The 27,477-nt window shown below is 36.2% G+C and overlaps 2 protein-coding genes across 5 annotated transcripts; one reads left to right on the forward strand and one right to left on the reverse strand.

The window, feature by feature from the left end:
* The first annotated feature begins 369 nt into the window (after nt 1–369).
* LOC135582359 (E3 ubiquitin protein ligase RIN3-like) lies at nt 370–14,428 on the forward strand. The gene is made up of 12 exons (XM_065191207.1): nt 370–1,170; nt 1,932–2,009; nt 3,645–3,731; nt 3,826–3,947; nt 5,497–5,590; nt 5,971–6,076; nt 10,234–10,391; nt 10,496–10,633; nt 10,709–10,776; nt 12,977–13,204; nt 13,704–14,070; nt 14,154–14,428. Exons 1-12 carry the CDS (start codon nt 925–927, stop codon nt 14,205–14,207), a joined length of 1,746 nt encoding a protein of 581 aa, XP_065047279.1. The 5' UTR covers nt 370–924; the 3' UTR covers nt 14,208–14,428.
* Nucleotides 14,429–19,016: 4,588 nt separating this feature from the next.
* LOC103990407 (vesicle-associated protein 1-3) lies at nt 19,017–27,040 on the reverse strand. Of its 4 annotated transcripts, XR_001979103.2 has the most exons (9): nt 26,845–27,040; nt 26,493–26,563; nt 26,270–26,351; nt 26,058–26,173; nt 25,802–25,963; nt 25,645–25,689; nt 22,571–22,648; nt 21,146–21,256; nt 19,017–19,385 (listed from the first exon to the last, which is right to left on the reverse strand). XR_001979103.2 is itself a non-coding variant. In XM_009409532.3 (8 exons), the coding sequence occupies exons 1-8, from the start codon at nt 26,894–26,896 to the stop codon at nt 19,275–19,277; spliced, it is 717 nt and encodes a 238-aa protein (XP_009407807.1). In that variant the 5' UTR covers nt 26,897–27,040; the 3' UTR covers nt 19,017–19,274. The 4 variants fall into 4 exon arrangements, 3 of the variants coding, with proteins under 3 accessions (XP_009407807.1, XP_018684568.1, XP_065047280.1); XM_009409532.3 differs by lacking the exon at nt 21,146–21,256; XM_018829023.2 differs by lacking the exon at nt 21,146–21,256 and having other exon boundaries at nt 26,493–26,745; nt 26,845–26,994.
* Between the last annotated feature and the right edge of the window lie 437 nt (nt 27,041–27,477).

Here is a 27,477-nt window from a genome sequence, read left to right on the forward strand (position 1 = left end):
TGGACGGTTGAGAAATTACCCCTTTATACACTCTGGTTTATTTTTTATCATCTCATGGTGGCGCAGTGATGAGAAAAACAAAACAAAGTCAGGGAAGAGAAAAAAGAATATTTAATCACAATTTCGATCGTAGGTTCATAAAAATGCAAAAAAAATCTATTCTCTTCGATTCGGTTGCGATTTGTTAGTTGTTATGGCTACATCAGGGAGATCACCATTATTTCCTCAGCTTCCGAACAAACATTTCTCAATTAAGCTATTAACAATTCATAATTGACCTGTTGATTGGGGTCCGAATGTGGACTGCACCATAAGGGAATCCTATAATAACACGGTTTGGTAGGAGGGGATGTATCTTTAGCGGAGATATTTGTCCCGGTCGTTGAGAGCCAAAACGCACGGCGAACCGACACCGTCGGTGCGCCTCAATTGGTCGCTGCTGTGGACGCGCCGTCGCGGCTTACATAATTTGTTTTTAAAATAATTTTTTTTAATTAGTTACAGCCCTTTCCCCCTTCTTTCTTGATCCGAGACTCCCTTTACTTCCTCTTTCTCTTCGTCTCGTCGCCTGAACCTACACTTCTTAAAGCGAAGTGGGGTTGGAGATCGCAGGACGAAATCCAAGTGCAATCGGATCGAATCCTCCACCAAAAAGAGGGAGAGAGAACAAGAAAAGAGAGAAGAGGCATCAAGGAGGAGATCTGAAAGCACGCAAGGATTCCAATTCCAAAACCCCCGTCCGACGCTACCCAGGCTTTCCCCTACACGCTGCTCCGATTGAGGATTGATTCTTTCCCATGTCTCCCTAACCCTAGGGTCGATGGCAGCGTGCTATTTCGGTCGTGGGGAGAGAGGGATCGCACGGCTCGCTTTTGGGGCTCTCGGTGGTCCGTAAACGTCGGAAAGTGTCTAGGATTTGTGCGGATGGCGGTGAATTATCTGTGCCTCTCGGCGTTCAGCACGGCAGTTGGCCTCGTCGGACTGCAGTGGTGGACGGTCTCCTCGCTTGACCGGATGCGATCCGATGGGTTGTTCGTTGGGGATGGCCATGGTGTTTCCTCGGAGAGTGCACGCCGAGCGCTGGAGCTGCTCCTCAGCTCTCATGTCACTGTAGCTATGCTGGTGAATTTTGTGATTAATGTGTACGTTCTGGTCGTCTTGCTGCTCAAGGTATGGTAATTGACATCGACAACGTTGGTTTTAAGTGGATCTAGCATTGCTTATTGAGCCATTTGCACCAATTTATTGGTTCTTCAATGTTTTTTTTTTTTCCATTGTCGGGACACTTCCAATAGTTTTGCAATGTTGCTTAGAACTGCAGCATAGTGGGATAACTTGGACCGTGTACAACCCCTTTTTTGCTCTAATTATTATTTAGTTTGAAATGGGTAAAAATAGGTTCATTTAAGTGAGGAATTCTGCATGTTGTAGCCAAGGAATATTTGAATTTCTCTATTTTGTTCTTTTGATCTATTTGCTGAACAGGTTGTCGCTTGAGAATAATCATGCTTGTAAATTCTTGCGTTAGGAACCTTAGAGCTAGAGTGAAGTTCAAAAGCTTTCCTCTTCCAAATAAAATAAGAAACAGGGTTATATATCATGAAAATTATATAACAGGATGTGCTATAGTGACAATTATGGCTTTAATCACTATTAATTATGTCTTTTCTCTACAATTAGTCAGTGCTAAATAGAAGTTTCTGCTGGGGCAAAAAACCCAAAACTTTAGTGGTTTCATTGTGCTTAAACTGGTTAGTGATTGATTGAGTTCTCTGATGTTATTTTGCCAAAAAATGTAGGCAATATTGAAGAGGCTGTTATTAGATATCTATTTAGAAGTCATTTAGCTGAATGTTAGACCTCAAGTTGTCAGTACTCCTATGAACCTTTCTATTATTGTGCCTGATCTCATTTTTTTTTCTTTTCTGCAGACACTATTCTTTGTTCGGTTGAATGCATCAGAGACTAGAAAAGTTTTGGAAGGGTTTGTCAATTACATACTATACAAGGTAACACTCAGCTATTAAGTCTGGTTAGGCTTTAAATATGTTATGTTTCTTTTGTAGCTTCTCTTGGCACTCATTCTATATTGTTATTTTCATCTACATTAATTTTTTTGGTCAATGCCCTGAGTTTGTCCTTCATGATAGTGAATTCATACACAAGATTTGCTTTTATCAGTTTGGCATATAACATGAACATGACATATAAGAAACAAGTAGCAGTTTTGCTTTTCTAGATCATTTCAAATGGAATGTAATACTTGAAAACCTTTAAATTATTAGTAATTTAAAGCAAAATTAGGAAAATGCTAGTGAAAAATTATGTGGCCAGTGTCAACCTTATGTAGAGTTTCATCTATTTGTGCTTATCTCTCATGGTTGAGATGCTAATACGGTTAGTGAGGAGTGGCAACAAGATTTTGTTATTATTAAGAAATTCATTAAGGAATTGATCAAATCAGAGCCAAAGGATGACCAAGAGAAGGTACAACAGTGGTAATGAGATGGTCCATTTGAAAATTTGCACTCAGCCTGCTATGAATTTAAGAAGTTCCAATTTATACCTGGCTCATTGTCTAGGCGGTCTAGCCGGTTCACAATGGTGCAATTCTGTGGTAGCTTTGCATCCTCTAACAAGTTCGAAATGGTGCAATCCTGTGGTTCAGGCGTTGAGTTTTGCTGGATTGTTTAGGCAATAAACAGTGCATTTTGTTGATTCGTTGTTGCTGTTGAAGTGGAGTTGGTCTTGATTACTGTTTTGGGAATACAAAATAAAAGCTCATACTAAACGAATTATAAGAGAGATACCTAGATAAGAAAAGAGCAGTTTTAGGGAAAGCAGAAGAGACAACAGCCATTTGTTGTCAGAACATACGACAGGGAGGAACAAATTAATTCATATATAATTCGTCATAACACACTGCAAGAGAAGAAGCTCATTCATATGGAAGAAGACATTCCTTTTATACAAAATCCTTTTTAAGACACCTTCAGAACTATCTAAATACAACTCGTAACAGTTACATGCCTTTCCTCAACCATGCTACTCCTTTATTAGTTCTATAACTCCACAAACTCACTACATACAACTCTCGAACACCATTAAGTAACCAAGAAAGAATAGTGACACAGATCTGAATGAACATCCAGAAGTTGGAGAACTCATACATATACCAAAATATGACTCATTGGACCTCAAGATGTTAGAGGCTAAACCTAACTATGACCCAAATTAGACTAACCTAGGACTTGTTCTGAGTTGTCCTGTGTCAATATTATTTTGGGATGAAATTTCCTATTTTACATGATTGATCCACCATGAAAATTGATAGATGGTGCTTGTTTGTGTGTTCAGTTTGGAAGGTTGCATGAATTTGATCGACAAGTAATCCCATGAGAAGTGTTGTTTTGACTTGTGCTCATCTTGGATTTAGTGCAGCAATACCAGTTTCATTCATTTAAATGCAATTTGGTTATGATCTCAAGGTCACTAATGTTGCTGTTAGTTGATGCAGCCATGAGTTCATTTGTTCTAAATCGAATTTGTAACGAGGTCTTACATATAGATGCAGATGAACAATCAGATATTTAGTTTTTCTAGATCCCTTGTTGTTACATGTATGATTTTGCCTATCCAAACAGGGAGCTTTTCTTCTCCTAGTTGTGCCACCTGACATTTCTCAAGTCATCATATGGTCAAGTTGGTTGATCTTTCTATGTTTCCTTAAGGTTAGAAACAAAGAACATACTCATTCCTTCTTTTTTTAAATTTTAGGAGAACCATATGTACTTACTGAGAGAATTTCCTGCTTTTAATTTACAGATTTTTCAATCATTAGCAAGAGATCGGCTTGAAAGACTAAATGCATCTCCTTCTGTAACACCTTTGAAGTACTTCCGTGTTTTCTCTGCATTGTTGATGGTCCTATCTGCTGATTTCCTTTGGTAATTTTTCTTCGCAAACTCAACATGGGTGACATTGTTGTTAAAATTCTTTCCAACTTCTGTATTCAGGTTTTTATATGCTTCATTTAGTGAATGAGAGACAAGTTATCCTTATTATTGCCTTTATCATAAAGATGCTTAAAATGTAGCACTGTCATTAAAATTTCCAATGTACTTCTGTGCCAATAAATTTCCCAATAAACTTATCCATTTCTTTAATACTATTGGCACCTTATACTAGTTCCTACACTAGCACTGATGCACAATAATATACCTCTAAGAAGTTCTTCAATTTGTACCAATGAAGGGAAAATATTACCTTTAGTTAGCTCTGCCTTTGCTTGGATTGAATTCTTAATGCAACTTACTGGGAAACAAATACATGCTTTTCAAGAAGCAGTGATTTATTTGAGATAGCATGATGGAAATGACATGCTTGACCGATAGAAACTGGACCTTGTACACTTGTAGGTCTTCAAATTATCACTATATCCAGCTATAGGACAGTCATGAAAATACAGCAAGATCGAAGATCTAAGATTTACTGATGATGTAAAGTGTTTCCGAGTATAATTTGACGTTTGTAATAAAGGATTCAATATCATAGATTCAATATCCTTTATTACAAAGGCCAAATTGTACTTGGAAAGACTTTACATCATCAGCAAATCTTAGATCTTCGATCTTGCCGCATTTTCATGACTGTCCTATAGCTGGATATGGTGATAATTTGAAGACCTACAAGTGTACAAGGTCCAGTTTCTATCGGTCAAGCATACTGTTTCCATCATGCTATCTCAAATAAATCACTGCTTCTTGAAAAGTATGTATTTGTTTCCCAGTAAGTTGCATTAAGAATCCAATCCAAGCAAAGACAGAGCTGACTAAAGGTAATATTTTCTCTCCATTTGCCTTTTTGGGTACAAATTGAGGAACTTCTAGGGGTATATTATTGTGCATCAGTGCTAGTGTAGGAACTAGTTTAAACATTGATATTGAATCCTACCATGATTCAATTTTGAAAACATTGATATTGATTCCTACCATGATTCTCAATGATCTTCAGGTAACATAACTGGAGGCACTAAACAATGCAAGATATGGAGCCTTTAGGATGGTCTGCAAATTTTGGCATGACATAACTAGCTAAATGCATTTCTATAATTTTATTTAGTTATTGAGAAAATGGAGACCTTTAGTGGACTATGTATTCACATACCTGTCTATATCTTGTTTAATAGCAGTTCAACTTCTGGAATAGATATTGCATGTGATTGAAGTTACCATCAGCACTCCATGATTTCTAAAATGAAGGGATAAAAGGTGTTTATCCTGCACAGTTTTAAATAAGAAATATAGGAAATAGTAGAAAATTTATCATTCTTTTGTACTATTTGATAGATTCTATTGAAGTTCTATAGGTTATTAGCTCTTGTTTTGATATGCTTTAGATTATTTCCTGTTTTGGTTGAAAGTACGGTCTAAATGGACCATATTTTCCTCATTAGGATCCTTTGGTGACTGTTACCTAAATATTTTGAAATCACAGGATGAAGTTGTGTATGATCTACAGTTCACACAGTTCTAGTTTGTTTATGCTGCTGTTCTTTGAGCCTCTCTGTATAGCTTTCGAGACATTTCAGGTAATTACATTTGGTTAAGCTTTAATTATCAAATTTAATTCTTTAGCTGTTTACCATTTCATGTGTCAGATCTTTCACTTCATGTGCATTTAAAGTTGGATCCTTTATGGTATGTTTTACAATTTTCTGTGCAAGAGAAAAAAAACAAGGTTTGTATTGTTTTTCAAATTGATGCACAGCAGAGCAAATTATTTGAGAATTGAGATGACCTGTAAAACTAAAGGCTTGATGTGGGTTGGACTTTTATATTTTCTCACTTATGCATATTTGCTCATGTAAATTTGAGAGCAATTAATGGAATGCTTTATAATAAGTGAAGCATCCTTGTGGAAATGGTTACAATTTCCAAAAGCATTTATGGATTTCAGTTATATTTGTAGGCCATTATGGTACATGGATTTCAGTTGCTTGAGATTTGTCAGGGGCATTCCAATAAAAGTGCTGCTGATTGCTCAGCAGATTCTGACATTCAAAAAACAGCAGCAGGTAATTACAGATCATGAATTCTTTATTTGTTTATAAAAAGTATTATGATTTGAATTCTAAATGTTAATTTAAATGCTTTTGGTTAATTCTGTTGTTTTTTTTTGCATCTACATAAAACTATAGCAAATCGAGTGTATACAAATCTCATCTTAAATTCATTGTTTAAGTATGAAATTGGTTGTTCTGTTACACTAGGAAAAGGAAGTAGCAACTTTATTCTGATAGAAATTGTTAGATTAACTGTGTTGGCATTTGCTGAAGGTTCTTGGTACCTTATGCAGCATTACAATGACAGCTCCTTGGTTTAATGATCATGGTCTATCAACCTGACAAAAGGCATCCTTTCTTGATGGAGGCAGAGGAAGCTGAGTCATGGGATCTTCTTTTCTCCTATTGAGTTTATAACTGTTAAGCCACTCATCTGATAAGCTATTCAGTCTTTGATCAAGTTTATATTAGGAGGAACCTGAGCATGTAGTGATGTTGTTGTTAGCTGATGGAGGTTGAACAGTTAATTCATGGGCTTGTTCCTGTTCAGTTCTTCAGATCCTTCACCTCTGAATCTGGTGAACATTGCTAATGTCAAAGATGATTGACTTTTGACAAAAAAAAAAAAGTATCTTGGTCGGTCAAAATAAGAACCTAGTTGAGTTCAGATACTTCATTTCTGAATCAAAAGTATTTTCTTTAAAGGAAGCTTCCAAGTATCAATCTGTACATCGTATAGTAGTCTGTTTCAGCAGCTATCATGCAAAAATTGTGAAATGTTGGTCTTGCCATATAGATTTGCATGTTTCTCATTGATTTAATTTGGTACATATTTCTAAGGAGAGGCTAAGTATCAAATATAGACCGACCAAGGTTCAAAATATTGTATTATATGATCGAACATATGCATGATATTTAAATATACTTGTCTGAAGAGTCTGAATCTAGATTTACTTCGTGTGCATTAAATATACTTGAACTTATGCAATGAATGAGGAATAGTTTGTATGATCAAACGTATGCATGATATTTAAATATAAACTTTGTTCATAGCATGTTTGTCTTGTTATTCCTGTGTAAATTTAGAGATGATCAATTCAGATTCAGCCTATTGAAAGAAAAAAAAAAAAAAAATTCAGATTCAGCCTATATGTACATAAATCTAGAATAGATCTATGGGGATCCATCCTAGATCAAATAGATGTAGGCTAAATCCATGTGGATCCATGCTTATTTTCCCTATTTTTATTTTTAAACATATGCACATTAAGGCTGAATGTTAGCATATGCATGCTAAATCTAGATCAGAACTTAAAATTCTCAATTAATGCATTTCAGTAAAACTTATTACTAGTTTCAAACTAAAAAAATTAGAACGAGGTGTGAATTTTTTTAATTTAAAAATGATATCTTAAATGTGGACAAATTAGAGTAACATAAAGCTCTAGTTGAGGATGATGATTTCATTTGATTTTTTAATTTTTATCAGAGATAAATTGTGAAAGGGACAGAGAAAAGTAGAGAGAAGAGGAAGGAAGATTTTAGTCACCCTTGGCTGTATATTTCGATCAATAGGCTTAAATCCCAAATAAAATGGGTTTAATGTTGGATAATATGCTTATGGCCTGGTATGGTATTGACACCTAACAAGTTCTAGGCTTTAGTACATGATAAATATTTATCATTAGGTGATAGGCTCTCTACTTGTTATAGAACTAGTACTTACTAGATATCTAGCTATAAGCTTGAAATTCAAGGAATTCAAATTTGTGTATTGCACCTATAGTTTGTACCAGCAAGGGTCTGATATGTATCGGCGTAATGAGACATGGTATGTTAGTATGTGCCACCCCATGTTAGTATGTGCCACATTACAGAAAAAACCAAACAACAAAAGAAACCCTAATTTAGGATTTTTTTCTCACCATTTACTGACAAATATAACTATATTGATAACATTTAAGTACTTTCATTCTTGAAAATAATAAATAACATGAAATATATACCAGATAAGAGTCAGAAGCAACATCTAGAAAATACATGTACATAAACAAGTTCTAACACATAAGGATAATGAATTAGATGTAAAACTGAAATATGTACCTGCTCATACCACCAAATGATCGGTGAGTATATGACAAGTGGATTTGGTTCCTTGATGTGATGAAACTGTAGATCAATATGTACATCTGCAGGCCTGTGGTATCTGATATTGGGGTAGTAGTCATTATGATGAACAAGCCACATGGTAGGAGATACCTGGGCCAAGTATGACTGTCAGACTGTGGCAGAGGTGCAACTTTCACCATTGTACTGTTGCGTATTGTATGATGTATCTGACTTTGAACAAAAAAATACCAATTGTTATTATGCATCTGGCCATGAGATTTGCTATAGCAGGAAGGCTGTGAATAAGATGAACTCCTATTGGGTCAACATCTTAGGGGCTCTCTCATCTGCTTGTACTCGTCAACTGCCTTTTCCTTTTCTTTATCATTGCAGCCATAAACAAATTGTGTGGATCTTCACAATCCATATCTTGGATGACATGAGTAAAATACTGTTCCTTGATCCATGTTCCATCCACTTGAGTAGTAGGAACGAGAGATTGACCACCCTAACCATGCACTACTGCACACATATTACTATCTTTGGATTCTTTGCAGACCTCACAAAGTGCGGACTGCAAGCAAGGTGTCTCACCATCCTACTGAACTTGTTGCTTGTCAGTTGCATCCAATGGATCAATTGTCTGCGAAATTCAAATCTTCCGTTGCTGCAAAAGGAATGAGACTGAGTGAGAGAGGCTATTTGAGAGGGAGAGTAAGAAGGTGAAAGAAGCAAGGGACAAGTTGCCAAAGAACTCACATCGTGTCTCTTTGGCTAAGGTCACGAGGTCTAGGGTCACTATGGAGTATGCTTACCAGTCACCTCTGTTTATTGACCTGTTAATGGCCCTATATGAGAGCTGAATCATCCTGTTGGGCTTGGTCCATGTCCTGACAGTCGACCTGACCAGTAAATACCCTTGTACTGTACCAGTCCAATTTATTTTACAAACCATGAAATTGGTATTGGTTAAGTATTGATTGATAGGTTCTGAACAAGACCTTACATATTCTTAATGATACATGCTTGGATTGGTAAATACTTGTTAGCACATACCAATCCAAGTGTTATATTTGATATATATGAGTTGGTATGCTGTTTATGAGCCTTCATCAATGCTTAATGGTCCAAGCTTGGACCAACGAATACAAATTGATACTTACTGGTGCAAATGGTATTTTAAAGTTTAAACCATGTTGTGGATGGAGGAATCATGATTCTACAAACAATATATATCAATAACCAGCATAGATTATCAAGTGAAAGTACCTGCTTTGTTGTATCTAAAAGATGAAGGATATTGTTTTATTCAATAAAGCACTTTTTTCTTCTTGAAAAATATTATTTATCTCCTACAATCCAAATGCTCATTCTACTCTTATGAATAAGGGAGTATTTTTGTGTACCATAGCACACTCTCACTATTATGTTGGGGATGATATGAGCGGGCAGCAACATGGTAATAAAATACCAATTTATACCTGATCTGCTATTTTACTGTAATTCCATTGAATCAAACATTTCACTTGGAGCTTATGATTTTCTCTTTCCTTACTAGGTTAGATTATCAAATTTTCTAGTTGTGGGTGAAGCATAAAGACCTATTCAATTTTTGTAAACATCCTACTGCATTGAAATATTACTTGTCCTTACCTGTACCATGTCTTGCCTCTCTAAAATACCGATGATCTAATGTACAAGGCTCCTGCTAATGCAGGGCTAGGGTGTTGTCAACTTATGCAACCTTATCTGCATAGTATAACTATTTTTGTGATTCAAATCTTAGTCACCTGAGTTGATTAATTGTACTGTGGTGCCAAGGCTTGCCTCACGTGTCTTGCACTCATAATGTTATTTTCAATTGTATTTTGATTCTATATGACATTATGGTTTCAATTCCATGATATTTTTTAGCTTTTCCAAAATTATTTGTTAATGGAGAATATACAGCTTTTCTGAGTTAGTTCTGATAGAATTTTTATTAGTTGATTGTGGTGTGACACCAGTGTACAATCAAGTTATTCAAAATATCACATTATCTAACCCAACTGTTACTGCAGGTTCTCTGTCTGAATGGAAGGGGATTCTTATAAGACATTGTGGTTTCATTCTAGATATGTTTACTTTAGCAATGGTGCTAGGTCATTACTTAATGACCTGGTGGCTTCATGGCATGGCATTTCATCTAGTGGATGTTGTTCTTTTCCTGAACTCACGTGTGAGTGTTAATTTCATACGGTTCCCCTTTCTATGGTATTAATATCTTTTCCATGGAAATTGTACACTGGCTGAGAAGTTCTTTTTTTAAATTGACGTTCACAGGCTCTTTTAAGTGCAATAATGAAGCGAATCAAAACATATATCAACTTGTGGAAATCTCTTAGTTCCCTTGATGGAGCATTACCTGATGCTTCATACGAGGAACTTTGTGCCTATGATGATGACTGTGCAATATGCAGAGTAAGTTGTTTAAATGATCCTTTGACTTGTTTAGTTATTAATTTCTAGCAGGATGATTAATTATAAGAGATGCAGGGACCAATGGCCAGGGCTAAAAAACTGTGGTGCAATCATCTATTCCATCTTGTGTGTTTGAGATCTTGGTATGATCTATGTGCCTTGCTTAACAATGAAGTCTTTTTCTTACATGCTGTCTATGGTTCAGCATCTCGATGATTTTATTTTGTGCTGTTCAATACTTGAATCATCACAATCTATAGAGCTGTTTTGATATGCCAATGTAGCCAGGTCAATTTTCTTTCCTATTCAGGCTAGCTTTGGAGTATTTTGAATGGTACTTAAAACACATTTTCTTTTAAAGGCAATAATATTCCCCTATGCCATGAAACAACAATACCATCATTTGAATAAATGAATTATGGCCAAGTGAAATAAATGAAAGTGAAATATGTTTGAGTGTATACACGTGTATTCTGTATCCATGTGTGCTTGAACACATGCACATGCATCAAGATTCCACATATCGCCTGGACCAGTGCATACTGAGTGGTGCATATTGGTCTGCAGCAAATTGAGGTGTGGATCACTCAAAACCAGGCAGTTTGCAAGTGGGGCAGGCTTGTCTTGTCCTATCCACCTCTTGTCCCTCTCCAAAGGTCTTTTGAGTTGTGTAAGAAATGAAAGATTCTTTTGAGCTCTTATCCCTCTTTTAGGTCATAATAACATGCAACACGCTCGTGTATTTGGTTATCATGCTAAGGAAAAAGAGACATCACAATTGATTGATCCACTTGACGAAATTGACTAGGCAGAATTTCAATCTGGTGATGAGACATCTTCTCCCTTATAGTCTGTTGTTCATAAGGTCTGTGTATATAGTAGCCATGCAAATAGTAGTGCTTTGCTTTGACTGATGATCGTGGTTAGGACGACCAATCTTATGTTCCACTTGCCTTGTTTATGGATATGAAGAAAGGGAAAGTTTGTTATCACTTTTGATTCATACAAGGATTTGAGATGAAGTCTACATGAGGTTCCTGGATGTAGTGGCAATGCGAATAGTAGTGCTTTGATCGATAATCATTGTCAGGACGATTAAACTTATGTCCCCATGACTTAGATACATACTTATGGTGTGTGGATCGAAGAGCAGTTTCTTAGTCATCTCACCTACAATGCGGACCATGGAGCATGATGATCCACATTTTTGTTTATTACTATAAAGAAAAAAGGAAAATATACTGTTATCGCTTTTGATTCATACCTGGATATGAGATGAAGTCTACATGATGCCGAATCAAGCAACAATTCCTCGTATTTTCAGCCTTCCTATTTTTGTATATTTTATAGCCAGTCGATTATATGATAATAGTTGGTCATTATTTTCAGAGTCGGATGCATCTTACAACACATGGTAATAGCATGGTATGCAGTACCGAATGGTACCGCCCGGTACGGGCGGTACGTATTGGTCCGACGGCATACCGGTACCGGACGGAACGTGCTACAGGGCTACAGTATTACACTGTAGCAGTGCTACAGTGATACAGTAAAGAAGAAAATATATAAAACTGTTCGATACACCCTGGTGTACCGCTCGATACGCCCTAGTGTACCGCTCGGTAGGCCGGTACCATACCGTACTGAGCCAACCTCGAAACACCGGTACAGTACGGTATTGCATACCTTGGGTAATAGTATAACGATGAATGTCACAACTTAGGCACATTATGTCCTACACAATTATAGCAACTACATTTGTTGATGATAAAGAAAAGGGGAAATTCATTGTTATTGGTCTAATGTTGTGGAATGACAAAGGATAGATTTCTTCTTCCACTCACATAACCCTGGAAGTTTGCGATGTTAACAACCATCCAAAAGTGAATGGATTAGCTTGTGTTAAGAGTGATTTAAATTAGGTCATTTAGTCCTAAATGTGACTGGCCCAACTCTCCTGATCCCTAAGGTGTAATATACAAATAAATTTTATTACTAATTACTCTATTCTCATTCTACTTTACCTGCATTTTTACTCATTGCATGTGACCACACATTACTTATTTCCTTGTATCAGCTAGGTTTAGTGATTTTCTGATCCTAAATATGTTGTCATGCTACAATAGTGTTGATTGCTGATGCTTGTTATATTGTTGCATTATCTTGTTCATTTTGTTTTGGGAGGATATAGTTTCACAATTTAGTTCTGAAGTTGCACTACTTAGCTCCTTATATATGATAGTAGTCCCTCTTCAACATTTGTAATGTTAGTGCTGTTCATTAATGATAGGTTATTAGTTTTTGCCTTTGATCATACTCCCTTTGCATTGGATAACATTCCAGGTTGGACCAGGGTTTGACTGAGATGTATTCTTGCCCTATATGTTGGAGGCCTCTTTTTGTTTCTAGTCCTCGAGGCCACACAAGGTCCATTTCTGGGAATGGAACAGATGACCTGCAACTTCCTGAATATTTAAATTTAGGAATGAACCTACAGACAGTTCCTGATCATGCGTCACCTCTAGGAGCATCTCCAAACCACCAACAGAATGCTTCAGATACAATCTGGAGGTTTGTTTCATTTCATCTTTATGCTCATTGTATGTTACTCCTCACGGAAAGCAATATTTGTGATCATAATACCCTACTTGGTTGCAACTTTTACACCCTGCTGCCGAAGATATGCTGGCATTGTATGTTTCCAAATGGCACATGGCATGGGCTAGCATGAACTCTGCCTGCCAACTTCTTAATTGTATGACATCATGTTGGGGGCACCATGTTGACCTGCTTCCAACTGGCCATGTCAACATTATCCTGAGATGGCATTTAGCTAAAGTTGTCAACCCCTGACCATCAACCCCAGTGAAACTTCTCTATCATTATCCTGGGACAATATTTAGCTAAAGTTGCTGTACCATTATTTCACTGGTCATATTTGAAGTCTGTTGAATTTGGAAACAAAAATTGTCTTACTATGTGGTGAAGGAAAGGAGTTAGCCTATCTTTGGGAGTCTCATCCTTATTTGTGCCACCCTATATTGAACCATGCTCTTCCTTAGTGGTGCAGGGTAGCTGCATCTGATTCCAGTTGGGCACCTCCATTGGCGAATCAAGGAATGGCTGGTGCTGGTACATCAAGTTCCATCAGACCAGTAGGATATGGTGGGGTTCAGATGATGATGAGGCAGCTAGCATCTGTTAGTGAAAACTTTGCCCATGGTTCTCTAGATAATGATGCTTGGACTCCATGGCCTTCTCAGCATACCTCAATGCCTTCTCTTCCTTCATCTTCTTCCCTCAGGATGAACAGAAATGCAACTGGTCTACGTATTAGGAATACTTCACCCTCTGTAAACAATATGTCCGAGTTACTCGCTATGGTAGATATAGTACGCGAGGTTTTGCCACATATTCCAGATGAATTTATTGTACAGGTATTTTCATTGTTGTGTTGCATTCCTGATTTCCAATCAGACTGGATATCATTGATGTCTTCTTTTGGCATCCTTTTTTGCAGAATCTCCTGAGAACCAACAACATCGACATTACTGTCAATAATCTTATGCAATAGCCCTAGTGGCATCCCAGTAAATATATGTCATAGCATGTATCAAGGTCTGTCCAAGTTTTGTATATCACAGTGCCATATATAGTCAAATGCAACAAGTGGTCTTCACACTCCTCTGCAAGAATCTCGATTGTACTTCACGTTTCAGTGTCTCTACTTGTAAGATACGGCCAGTATCCATACGGAAAAAGAAATTTTCCTCGAGGAGAATAAGCTTGCTGGAATTTTTGCTTCTTCTAGTGTAAGTTGTCTTTGGCCCCATTCACATTGCAGCATTCTTTGAGCAACGTGCATAGCATCCTATTTGTGGTATTCTTTAGAATCTTTAATTTTCATCTGTTCTATTAGAAGAGTCAAAAACAAGGTTGCTGATTTTTTGACTCACCTCAGCACGTCACTGCCAAAGTTTTTTTTTTTTTTTTCTTTTTCTGGACACTTAAGTTGTCTCATCTTATTGAAGCCGATGCAAATAGTAAAGAGTCGCTAGTGGTGCATTAAATTACCATTTTAGTTGAAAAAATGAAGTATAATTTAAAATTTTATCTGCGTCATTTACTTTTTTTGTAAAAAATTATCTATAACTTTTTTTTTGTATACTTTTACTAGTCTTGAGCTTTTGGATCTCCTAATGTTGTTATTTTTTTAAGAACCATGGTATTTTTATGTCCTCACACTATCCATGAGGGTAGTGCAGTGTATTACAATTTCTTTTCGTTGGTGAAATATTATACCTTTTGTAAAAAAAATATTACAAACTTATAAAGAGTTTTTTTAATTTGAAGAATTAAACCTTACCCAACCATTGTAATACTAGAGTCTATAACTAGTATGCTAATAAAAATATTATATATATATATATATATATATATATATATATATATATATATATATATATATATATATATATATGTTATTTTCACTCAGTCATATGATTTGTGATGTTTATATTTAATAAATATGATAAATGATATATTCAAGTTTTTGACTTTTAAGGTTTAAGTATCTGTTTTCTAAAAATATCATTCTCAATATTCTATGAAAATATTAGTTGAGTATACATAAGTATTAATATTTATATTAATCATCACGTAATAAGTTAAAACATGCTATCGGATTTGATTATCAGGTTAAGTTATAATAATAAGTATGTATATAATGACTAAAAGTAACATTTGAATTTTAATCGACGAATCTTATGTCTTGAATGAGTTTGATCATGATTAACATCAAAAAGTTTATCTATATGAAGGATAATAAGACTTAAGCATGGATTGAGCAATTAAAAATTAAATAGAGATGCAAAAGGTTACATAAGTGAGATTGAAATATGAGTTTAGAAAAAAAAAATATTATTTTTATTAAATCAAATTAAACTCAATGGAACTTACTGTAATATTAGAGTTATATTAGTAAAAAAATATTAAAATGAGGCCTAATGAGATTAAACCCTAGTTCTCAAGGTAATCTCTTCAGCACCTCTATCTTGTTTTAGCCTCGACCTCTTTACCAACCTGATAACTCACGATCCTTTTTTTTTTTTTTCATCAATCAATCTCTCAACTTTTCTTATAGAGGCTTAGAAACCCCTACTCTAAAGAAGATTGAGGTAAGACAAACCTAATTCTTCTCTTGTTTATACTTAAGATTTTAATTTTACAAATTATATATTCATATTTTGGCTACTTTTGAGTCACCTAAAATTTAAATTTATTATTAATTTTTGGATATATTTTGGATGATTCTCTTATGGTTCTAATGCTTCTTGTATAATCTTAATATGGGATCAGTGTATAGAGTTTTGATTGTCTCAATTTGAGGTACTTACAATCTCTTATTTTTTGAGAAAGGGTTATATTTGAGCTAAATCAACCGTCTTACGGATATGTGATATATTTTAATAGGTTATGTTCTTTTGATATATTTTAAAAGGTTTATTTAGAGTTTTGTAAGATTTAGAATTGAGTGTATACCATTTATGTGTACCAAGATATAATATTTATAAGTTCAGATAGTCTCAACCCAGTTTCAATAGAATAAAATAGGTGTTCATAATTAAATTAGAAAGATAGTTTAGTCTCCAAATGATTTTATTTTAAACTAAAATTTAGTGTGTATTTAGTTTATGTCTCCTAATTTTTTACAAAATTTTATAATAATTCAATATAGTTTGGTCAATTATTTGTAAATTTTTTTCATAGAATCATTTATTTATATAGTGAATTGTTAGAAAATTGGTGATGAAATTTAGATGAATTTTTAGGTTAAGTATAGTCTATTTTATAAGGGATTTTATAATTTTTTTTCTATGAATTATTATAAATCAATAATTAAAGAGGTATGATTTTTAATTAAGGCATCTCATTACCCTATACTCCCAATTTGATAGGTGTATCGCTCCCTACCACACTTGCTCATTAAGAAATATGATTTGCCATTCATATCTTCATTTTTTTAGTTCAATTTGGTAAGTATAAATTTAATTTACCGTAAAATAGTGGTCATATAAATAATTGTATGCATAATGAAAGGGCTGCAAGTGTGTCGACGCATTTGCATCGACACGCACTTGCCGAGCGATGCTACTCAGCATTTATGTCGGCATCAATACAGATGTCGAGCAACCCTTTTGTTGCTTGACAACTATGTCGATGTCAACGTAGTGAGTGACCCTTCCGTCACTCGGCAACTGCATCGATGCCAATGTAGTGAGCGGCCTTTACGATGCTTAACAATTGTATTGATGTCAACGTAAATATAGAGCAACAAAAAGGTCGCTCACTACATTGACGTCGATGTAGTTCTCAAGCAACGAAATGGTCGCTCACTATGTCGACGTCAATACAATTACTAAGCAATGAAAGGGTTGCTCACTGCGTCAGTATCGACATAGTTGCCAAGCGATGCCGCTTTGCATATGTGTTAGTGCCAATGTAGATGTCAAGCTGTACTTTCATCGCTCGATAACTGCGTCGATGCCAATGTAGTGAGCGGCTCTTTCATCGCTCGATAACTGCATTGACACTGACATAGTGAGCGACTCTTTCGTCGCTCGACAACTGCATTGACACTGACGTAGTGAGCGACCCTTTCGTTGCTCTACATCTGCGTCAGCATTGACGTAATTGTTGAGTGGTAAAAGGGCCACTTAACATCTGCATCGGCGGCCCTTTCACCACTTCGCAACTACACTGATGTTGATGTAGATGTAAAGCGACGAAAGGACTACTCGATAACTGTATCAGTGTCGACGTAGTTGTCGAGCGACTTCGATATGTATCTGCATCGACGTCGATGCAAATGTCGAACGACCCTTTCATCGCTTGGCAACTGTGTCGACATCGATGAGTGGCTCTCACATCTCGTTACCACTTTTTTCATCCATAATAGCCACCCGCAGCTCCCAATGACATCGTTGTCCTTCACCATTGATGTCATCCACCACCACCAATAGGAACGATTAAAATTATTTTTGTGCCTATTATTTTTATATTTTCGTTGATAAAATCGAGGATAAATGGACATAAATATTTTACTTTGATAATTATAAAAAAATTAAATTATGTATATATCGAGGATAAATGACATAAATTATGTATCCCAGGTAAATGTGTAGTCCCTACTGCTCAGTCGTGATTCGTGTCATGGAAACGGCTAGGAATCGTGCCTCGTAATGTTGGTCCAAATCGTAATGACATCATAATCCGGTTTCGGTGACCTCAATAGGATCGGGTCGTGCCTTTTGCCATAATTCAGATGGTCGAGCACGACATGAGCGTGAGCGGTCGTGGCTTCTGCGCGGCTTTTGGGGTTCAAAAGCCGCGACCATTCGCCGGGTAACGGCATGCACCGACCACTTCTTGAACGCCGCAACCGTTGGCTTCCCAACCAAGCCATCCCGCCACTAGAGGAGCACAGCATGAGGAGGAGGCCGGCGGCCATGGAGAGACCCTACGCAGTGCTGCACAAGAATCTCGCGGAGCTTGAATCGCGGCTCCGTCAACTCTCCATCGCGTCATTGTCCTTCGAGAACCACACCATCTGCAACGATTTGGTGGGGAAGGTGGACTTCCTCAAGGCCCTGCTCACTGCCGAGATGGAGTCTCATGCCAACCACACGCTGCCACAGCACTTACTGCACATCGACGAACGGCTGAAGGCCCTCGACCAAGCGCTGCACGAAAGGGACGACCTCAGCGGGTTACTCGAAGATGGCCTTTGTAATGTGTCCATGTGCTCCTGCACAGACAAATGCTTCGAGGAGGAGGAAGCAGAGAGGGAGGAGGAGAATAATGTACCAAAGCCAGAGGATTTTGCTCCGCTTACGAACGAGAATGTAGAGGGTTCAGTACCAGCGGAGTGGAACAAAAGGAGTAGCGCAAGAGGCAAAGATGGGGAGATGGCACGTCGGCTCGCAGGTTGCTGCTGCCGGTTCATCATTGTCGTGACTGCAGCGGCCGCAGCAATTGGGGTGGCAGCGTGTTTCTTCGGAACGGAGGAGGAGAGTTTCCTGGTGCCCACCTGACGGCGATTCCGACTTGAACTCTGCACCTGTAAAATGGTATGCGTTCATGCGAGCAACATTTGCATGTTGTGTTCTGACAAAAAGAAAACAATGATTATGATGAATTAGTTCCCTTTCTCCTACTGAAATTGTTAGTTTACAGACACTAGCAAGCAAGGAATTTCTTTATCAGCAAAATAAATCAGAATGATAAACCTTGATGATAATAGATCCAGAACTAGTTATTCTATTCCATTGCTCTCTCTCTCTCTCTCTCTCTCTCTCTCTCTCTCCACAAGATCCAGAACTCGTATTTAAGGGTCATGAAGATTTGGAACAGCCGAAGCAATCTTTCAACGGAGTGCTACAAATGTAAACATCAGAGATTGAAATTTGCCGATGTTTAAGAAAAGAGCAAAATGATGAACTCGAATGCACAAATGATCATTGTCTTTGACAAAATGAATCAACTCATATATAGATCAATACTCATGGGGAAGCCATTCTGTTAGGCGCATGAAGACAACATATGCTTGAAGCAGGAACTTCCACGTAATCAGTCTGTGTTTCTATGTTTTCTTGATGAGAAAACCTATGATGATCCCCAAAAGAGCCACAATCGTAACAAACGTGACAGAGAAACCGCTACGGTTTTTGCGCCTTTCTTGTCTTAGCAGTTCCTGGACATTAAAAGAAAGAAACCAAGGTCACAATTAAGGTGGGTTCATCACTTTTCTGTACCAAGAACTTGAGGATAAAGGCAGCAACGCAATGCAGTATGCCATGGACTTTATGAATCTCATGGTTCATTAATTGATAAACAATCTCAGAAGCATCACAACAGGAATTGAATCATGCAATTAAATTCTGGAAGAGGCCACAGGAAAGGTTCAGATACTAATCATGAATAAAAACACTAGATCCATACAGTAATATCAGACCATACAGATCTAATGCTTTTGATCACAGTAAAACTATCCCACATAATTATATCTATCAAAGAAGGCTATAGCTCAAATCATTTCAAAGCTTCAATTCAAAAAAGTTTCAACATATATCATTGTGTCACATGCATTTTCATGTTATACCTTTAACAATAGATTTTCAGATATGGAGGAGCTCAAACTGCCACCAATCCATGGACCTTAGTCTGACCCATGGAAGACAAATCAAGCTCAAGTAGAGTGGAAAGCCAACTGATGTATATTCCCATCAAAAATACCAGAGAGTCGAATTATATCTCAGTTGCCTTGCACAACAGAGTAGAAAATAAAATTTTGGTTCGAGTAGAACCTCTAACTAACAGCTCACTGTGTCCGGAATGTTAATCTCTACTAATTCATATAAATGCTTAAGGCGATAAATGGACCATTGTCCATTCATATATATTTAATGCTTAATTGCTTATCACATGTGGGTTGACAGAATGGTTAAGTCTGCTGCATGGAGCTTAAATAAGGAAGAAACCATGCTTAGAGAATTGTAGAAAATTGAATCAAAGACTAGGGGTGTTCAAAGAGGTTCGAACCAAGCCATTAAAGGTTTAACTTAACCAAACTGAAAAACCGGTACTCCGAACTGGAACCAGTTCAAACCAACCTAACTGAACCAATTTAAAACCCGTTAATCTGGTTCGGTTAACCAGTTTTCAATTTTAAGTAATTTAAAATATATAAATATTTCAAAAAAACCAGTTCAGTTCAGTGAATCGATCTAGTTTAACTGAACCAAACCAGAATTTTGATCCAATTGGACCTATATTCTCAAAAAGTTTAAATCACAAATATCATTCTAAACATTCTATACAATTGAGCCTATACACAAGTGGGTTTTTATTTTTTTATTGAAAGATGCCCTAGAGGAATATCGACTTTACATGCAATCTTTTTTTCTTGATGAGGATATGCAATAATATATACAAATCAACAAGGGGATTATTAACGAAGAAAGATAATAAAAAAGAATAGGATTCATACCTGAGACGAGAGAGCAAGGCCAAGAAGGGAGCGATGAGGAAGAGCCGCAGAGACGATGGAAGAGCAGTGAACTCATCGAGTTTAGGAAGGGATTTTAGAGTTTTTGGGGTCTTTGGGTTGAGTTGGTATTTTTTTTAAATTAAAATCGGTTTGGTTCAGTCAGAACAGGTTAATCGAATCGAAGAAGTGTACTCTCACAAACTGTTACCATTTATAGTTTTCAAAATCGAATTATTGATGAACTGGTTCGGGTTCGATTTTCTAGTTTGATTTGAACACCCCTACCAAAGACCTACTTTGATGTGATGATGAAAAATCCATTTAAATCTTGCTAGATAAAGGAATAAGCAAGCCAGTAGGATGGATCCAAATAGCATGATACATGTAATGTATAAAAAACATAATGAAGACCAATTATATCCAACAAGCTAATAAGGGAAAACATATTCTCGCAAAAAATTCACCTTTCTATAATGCTTATATCATTATCCCACTCTAACATGTCTTTTTATGGATTATCACGTTCTGAAAATTACTTGGGTCATTTGTTCTTACAACTTACAAGGTCGTATTACCTGCATAAGTGAAAAGAGCTAGCGAAAAACTTTAGAAGATGAAAGGACAATTGTAACCAGGATAAAGACTAGATTTGAACCCATGAAAAATAAATTGACATACACAGAGAAAAATAACAACTATTGTTCAATTGGTGTTCAAGACACTATAGAAAATAAAAATTTTGGTATCTAGGATTCTACAGTTAAACAAAGAAATGGATGCTAAAATCTTGCTTACAGGATAAAAGCAAGATGAAACGCTGTGTACATTGACCTTCCTAAGTAACCACTAGCAACAGCCTCATGCAATGGGTCATACTTTTTGGTTGAAATGGAGAGATGTATTATGTTTTCCACCACTATAGTACACAGAATGAAAAGAAAATAGGACAGTGAACATCATATTAAAAAAAATGTTGGTGACACAATTGTGTGGATCTCGCGATACAAAACTTTAACAAGAGCACCAGTCTCTCGCACAAAACCCCAAACATGAGGGAGAAAAAAATGGTAGGGAATGCCCTATCCCTAAGCATCAACATACATAGACATACAATCTTTAGTACTATGATGGCTGAGTAAATGCAAGACAACATTGAAAAAGATTGATGCCTGTAATTCAACAAGAAAAAAATTAGAAACGATTGCATTGGCAGAAAGTAAGATGGTGTTATTTTAAGAAAAATGAGAACAGTTAAGGTTAATTTGGATATGTGAAAAGGATTTCAAATGCATCAATGAGGGTGAATCAATACAAATTAATGGTGCCAGGGATGTGAAAAAAAGAAACAAAGAAGAGTTGAACAACTAAGAGTACATAAGATACCTCTTTGATTATGTAGTGTCATTAGTATCAGGCTATTAGCTGAGTCATATGTTGGAACGTGATCACTATAACAACCCCAAAAAGATGGAAGAATAAGCTGTTACTGTACCATGTCTTAATTCACTTGACAAACACCTATATATGATGGTCCATAGTGGCACCATACAGGTAAAAGATTTATTAGAAAGGAATTCCTGGAACCTAGGGCTTGTCACAATTCACTTTTCATCATATCTTCAATATAGAAGTTAATAAAATTTAGCCACTGTATTCACCTCCAATATGAAAGATACAGGGTTATTACTGCTTGGATTTAAATCTAGCAGATTAAAGAGTCAAAACATGCAAAGGTGAACTGAAAAATTGACACAATAATATCAAAAATTTTTGGGTGGGAAAAAATACATCGCTTGAGCGGAAGTTTTGGAGTCTCAGATGTTAAAAAGAAGAGACGTTCCAAAAAATAAAGAACCAAATATAGAATAAAATAAACAAGAAAAGTATACCAGCTCTTTTTGCAACTTCTTATTTTGTTGCATTGCATACTTCTTCTCCTCAGTCAACTTTGAAATCATAGTCTCCTCCTAGGGAACCAGAAAATCTGGTTGAGCCACTAAAAGACAAGATAAACAAAATAGTCTAACTTTTGCACAGAAGAATATTAGTCTAGCATCATGTCACATGATTTTTCCCAGCATTCAAATGGGCAGCCATCATAATATATTATTAAATAAATGTTCTATCATTGATGGTGAGACAAGCATAAGCTGATAATAAGAAAGAAAATTACGAAAAAAAGAAAGAAACTCCTTATCAAGAAAAGAAAAAGAGAAGACCAAATTCAAAATTATTTTCATAACAAGAAAGTTCTCTTTTCTTTCACAAAAAAATGGGGGATCAATGGATCATTCCTATGTTCATTAAATATTACCGAACTCTATACTCTTTCCAAAATTTGTGATTTAGTTGTTACTGAGGTAAAGTGGAACATTTTTAGATTTATCCATTTTTATATGGAGTTATTTCAGTGAAGTTTGAGACAGATGCATGTTGGATGTTTCTGTAGACATGTTCAACAAATTAGCAGACTTGTCATAATCTATGTTTGATAATGTTATCATATGGCGTGAAAGACATCTATGTTATCTACAATAAGGCTTATGAGATGTTGAATATTGGCTAAATTTACATATTTTAGATATTTGACTTACTATGTATGTGAATAATCTTATTAGGCTCTCATATGCATTTGAAGTACTTTCGTATGAAGTGAACTATGATGAGAGAATTTTAGCATATCCATGTTCAACGATGCCAAACAGAGTCTATCTGGATTGTTTTGTTTAGGTGCCTTTAGGTAGGATATTAAGCGATGGAATAAGGACTTATCTCATAATAATTTGCAAAAAAAATCAGTTTAGGAAAATATATATTTTATTTATTGATATCAAATAAAAATTGGATGGTTAAAACAGTGAGGAGATCAATTAATACCTCTAAGATTAAAAAAAATTATAAGACAATTGTTAGACCAGGAATGATTTATGAATTTGATTGTTGTGCAATTGAGAGACAAAATATAAAAAAAGGTTTATATTTTTGAGATTAGTTAGTTGAGTGGATGTATAAAGTTACTAGGGAAGTTATGAAAATAAATAATTTCATTTGTGAAGAATTATGTGTAATTCAGTAGAGGATAAAAAGAGGGATAATCATTTAAGATGGTACGAACCATCTGCTAAAGTGATCTTCAAATACTATAGTTAGAAGATGTATGAGTTCACTATTAGTCATACAAGGACTAATACAAGGAGAGGCTAAAAACACTTCACTAGAAACTATACATAAAGATTTAGACATTCTTAACTAAACCAAATATGAATTTTTACATATCTCAATGATGATAAAAGATCCATGTAGCTGACCTCAAGTAGTTAGAGTTTACAGCTTTATTGTTGTTATTATTGTTGTTGACCTCTCACTTGATATAATAATAAATAATTCATGCCAAATATGATGCATCTGGTCTAGATTTAAATATGACAACCCTTTTAAATAGAAAATACCTACAATTTAATGGGGAACTCCTTAGAGTAAGCTACATGATAGTAGATACATGGATTCTGTTAACACCCTTTGAACTAGGCTAAAATGGCAGCATATTGATGATATAATAAAAAGGTCCTTTTGTAAATCTTTACTAAACCATGATAGGGTATGGAAATGAAAGATTCAACATAAGCATGAACACTCAGTAAAGGTGTAACTTGATTGCACCAAATAGGCAGTAAACAAAACTTGATTAGCATATACAATCGCAAACTCAATATGAAGCATTAATTTATATCAAACTCCATTTGAGTGTGAAGGGTGTTGTTATTGTAACCGATTAATATAGTGTTCATCTCAATTTCTGAAAACTTTTGGCATAGGCCACTATTGGTTACTTATTTCTTTCATAGAGACTCAGGGAACACAGAGGTTGTTAGAGCAATATAAATGAAAGTTGTGATATTAAAAAAGGGCTTGACTGATCGATGTTCTGCATAAAGCAGAACCAATGAATGTAGGAAAAGCCACTGAATGTTCTGAGATATAATAATTGAAAATCAATGATTAAAACCATCCATTCTCTGCCAGGAATCCTCATCCAACTCATTTCATTCTATGAAAAATTCTCTACCTCATTGTCTACTACTTCATCTGCCTTTCTTGAAGCCTTTGACCATCATGACCACATCCTAGTTACTCTCATTCGAACTACTAGTTTCCTCTTGTACCCTTAACCTCTCTCCTAGGTAGATCCTCCCTACAGTTCCTCCCAATTCAACAGTGCTAGCTATTGTCCTCTAAAGCTCCTCTTTAATTTCCTTTATATTCCCTAAATCCAAATTCTAATCCTAAGTTATGAAAAATTACATGAAAAGGGACAAAAACAACAAAAAATTAATGCGCCAATACAACAATTCCGTTAGTACACTATAGCTACATCACAAATATATATCAAAGGCATTAGACAATGCATGTTTAATATGTAGAATCATGAATTATGATCATCTTATAGTATGCAATTTTCCATTAGAATGAATGAGAAACACAAGCAACTACAGTTTGCTCAGAAACAAAGAAGCTAAAAGACTTGGCCTGTTTATTGGGTTAGAAATCAATTATTCTGGATTCGTAATACAATAAGATATAAAATTTATAATTTAATGTCCAATTATGCTAACAAGTCATACATTTGATTACCAAATAGTTAGAGACCCAGAATTACTAAAAAAAACTTTAGTTTATTATGTATTTATAAAAATGGAATACAAATGTGCAATTTTCAAGGAGTGTGTATATTTGTTTTGGCCAAGGTCCCCACCCAAGTTAACTTTAAAGGGTTTGTGATGGTTTTTTGAACTTGAGCATAGCAATCGTGGAACAAAGCAGTGAGTTTTCTACTTTTATTTCCTACTTCAAACAATAGAGTCAATATTTCTATTTTCTCTATCATGTGAAAGATGTGAGTTTTCTACTTATACCTAAGGAACTTGTATTAAGCACAGATAGAATACAACATATATAAAATCACCTCCTCAGATTCATCTCTAGGAGCTTCTTCTAAGGATCTTGATACCTGAAATGGTTTCCACTTTTGTGTTAGTAACACCCAAGCTCAGAAAACAACTAACCAAGAAGACTAATTGCAATCTCCAAAAATGACTAGTTAGAGATGAGGATGGGCTTACAGCATCAAACAAGGTTGAACTCTGAGTTTTATTCTCTAGCATGGATGGCCGTGGGGAAATTCCTTCCTCTGATTCCTCAGGAACTGGTGAGGGAGGATTAGCAGGTATATAAACAACCCGTAGCTTAAACTCCTCAACAACTTTGTCAGGTGCTTTGTTGAACTAAAAATTGAATATGATCATCAATGCCCATGACATCCTTAGGGTTCAGAAAACAAGATTAGGAAGGAAATCAAGAATTATCATAATATGCTACCATTTCAGCAGTAATGTCCTTGGTTGTTGCTCCATCATTTGCAATAACACTCTGGATAAGAAACTTGTCTTTGCTTTGATAATCAGGTGGAGCTTCCTTCTGAGCTTGCATTGTCACTGAGAAAGCAGAAAATAATTGCAAAATTAAGCTTCAATGGTTGATAAGGAGTGAGACTTAACAGTTAGATTCAAGAATTTAACACACGATTTCACCTGTTATGGTAATTGCGGACCTGGGCTGAACAATTCCCATGTTTGGGCGCACGCTATATTTCTTGGGGCTTGTTGTTTTAACCTAATAATAATTATTATTATTATATAGAAATCACCCACACATAAACAATTAGTCCTATAACCCTAGCAACATAAACACAAACGCATATATCTGAACAACAAAGATAAGGTAGAAATCAAGGAAAGAAAGAGCTGAGATAACCTTGAAAGCTACATAGTTATCTGTTTTGTTGGTCAGCTGCATGCAACAAGAGCTCTGCCTTTTCACTTCGACTTCGCGAGATAATCGTGTCGGCAGTCGTACACAATCAGACATCATCAGGATCAAGAATTCGATGCCAGCCAGGCAACGTTTGCACGACCAAAAGCCAAAAAAACCACCAGTCCGGTGCTCATCAAGATCAATAGAATAATACACGAAAACTACAACCTAAAAGCCGATCAAGACCGAAACCCTTCAACGTAGACAAAAATCCAATTTATGATCAACGGGAGCGAAGAGAAAAATGAAACAAACCGATTTAGATCATATACGGAAAGACGAGAACATTTACAAGGCAATTTGAGCTCGGAGGGGTGGATCTTGAGAAGCCCTCCACTGATCATGATGACAGATTTGGATCGCTGCGGACAAGAAACTGCCTGTTGCTCTTCTTCCCACCTCGATCTCGAAGAAGAGAGGAATGGAACAGACGGATGAAATGCAGAAGAAATGCGACAGAGCGGTACGACTCCTTTCTGCAACAAATAATGGCTTGGTTTTCTTGTTGGTTTATTTTGTTTCGACGGCTGAGGGAGATCGAATCGAACGGCTGGTGATCCCAGGCGGAGTGAGGAAGGTGATGGGATCTTCTCCAGTTTCGCCTATATTTGCAATCGTTCCGAGTACATATCAAAACCGCTCACCCTTGGCGGGTCCCACGTTTCCAGTTATAATGATTCAACGAATGCTTTGGATTCGGGTGGAGGGATTGGAGAGGATCCCTCCGAGGTGAAGTATAGAAATTGTTGGAATGACCACAACCCAAAAAATCTTCGCGTCGGGAGGAGATGGGAAATGGGAGATCTTATTTTTCCAGAAACATTTTGGGCTGGCCAACTCATCGACCGACTCATCATGACGCGGGTATCATTCGCTGGTCCACCTTGTTACCCAACGACGACAAGGCAGGTAGCTCGATGGGTAA

The sequence above is a fragment of the Musa acuminata genome, chromosome BXJ1-7 (genome assembly GCF_036884655.1).
Source record: "Musa acuminata AAA Group cultivar baxijiao chromosome BXJ1-7, Cavendish_Baxijiao_AAA, whole genome shotgun sequence".
Taxonomy (NCBI): domain Eukaryota; kingdom Viridiplantae; phylum Streptophyta; class Magnoliopsida; order Zingiberales; family Musaceae; genus Musa; species Musa acuminata.

Excerpts from the sequence above, each read along its gene's own strand:
- LOC135582359 (XM_065191207.1), top strand. The coding sequence starts at position 925 with ATGGCGGTGAATTATCTGTGCCTCTCGGCGTTCAGCACGGCAGTTGGC. Across the intron at positions 1,171-1,931 it reads TGGTCGTCTTGCTGCTCAAG|ACACTATTCTTTGTTCGGTT; the intron begins GTATGGTAATTG and ends TCTTTTCTGCAG. Across the intron at positions 5,591-5,970 it reads TAGCTTTCGAGACATTTCAG|GCCATTATGGTACATGGATT; the intron begins GTAATTACATTT and ends TTATATTTGTAG.
- LOC103990407 (XM_009409532.3), bottom strand. The coding sequence starts at position 26,896 with ATGATCAGTGGAGGGCTTCTCAAGATCCACCCCTCCGAGCTCAAATTG. Across the intron at positions 26,564-26,844 it reads CTCCGAGCTCAAATTGCCTT|TCGAAGTGAAAAGGCAGAGC; the intron begins GTAAATGTTCTC and ends TATCTCGCGAAG. Across the intron at positions 26,352-26,492 it reads ATAACTATGTAGCTTTCAAG|GTTAAAACAACAAGCCCCAA; the intron begins GTTATCTCAGCT and ends AATTATTATTAG.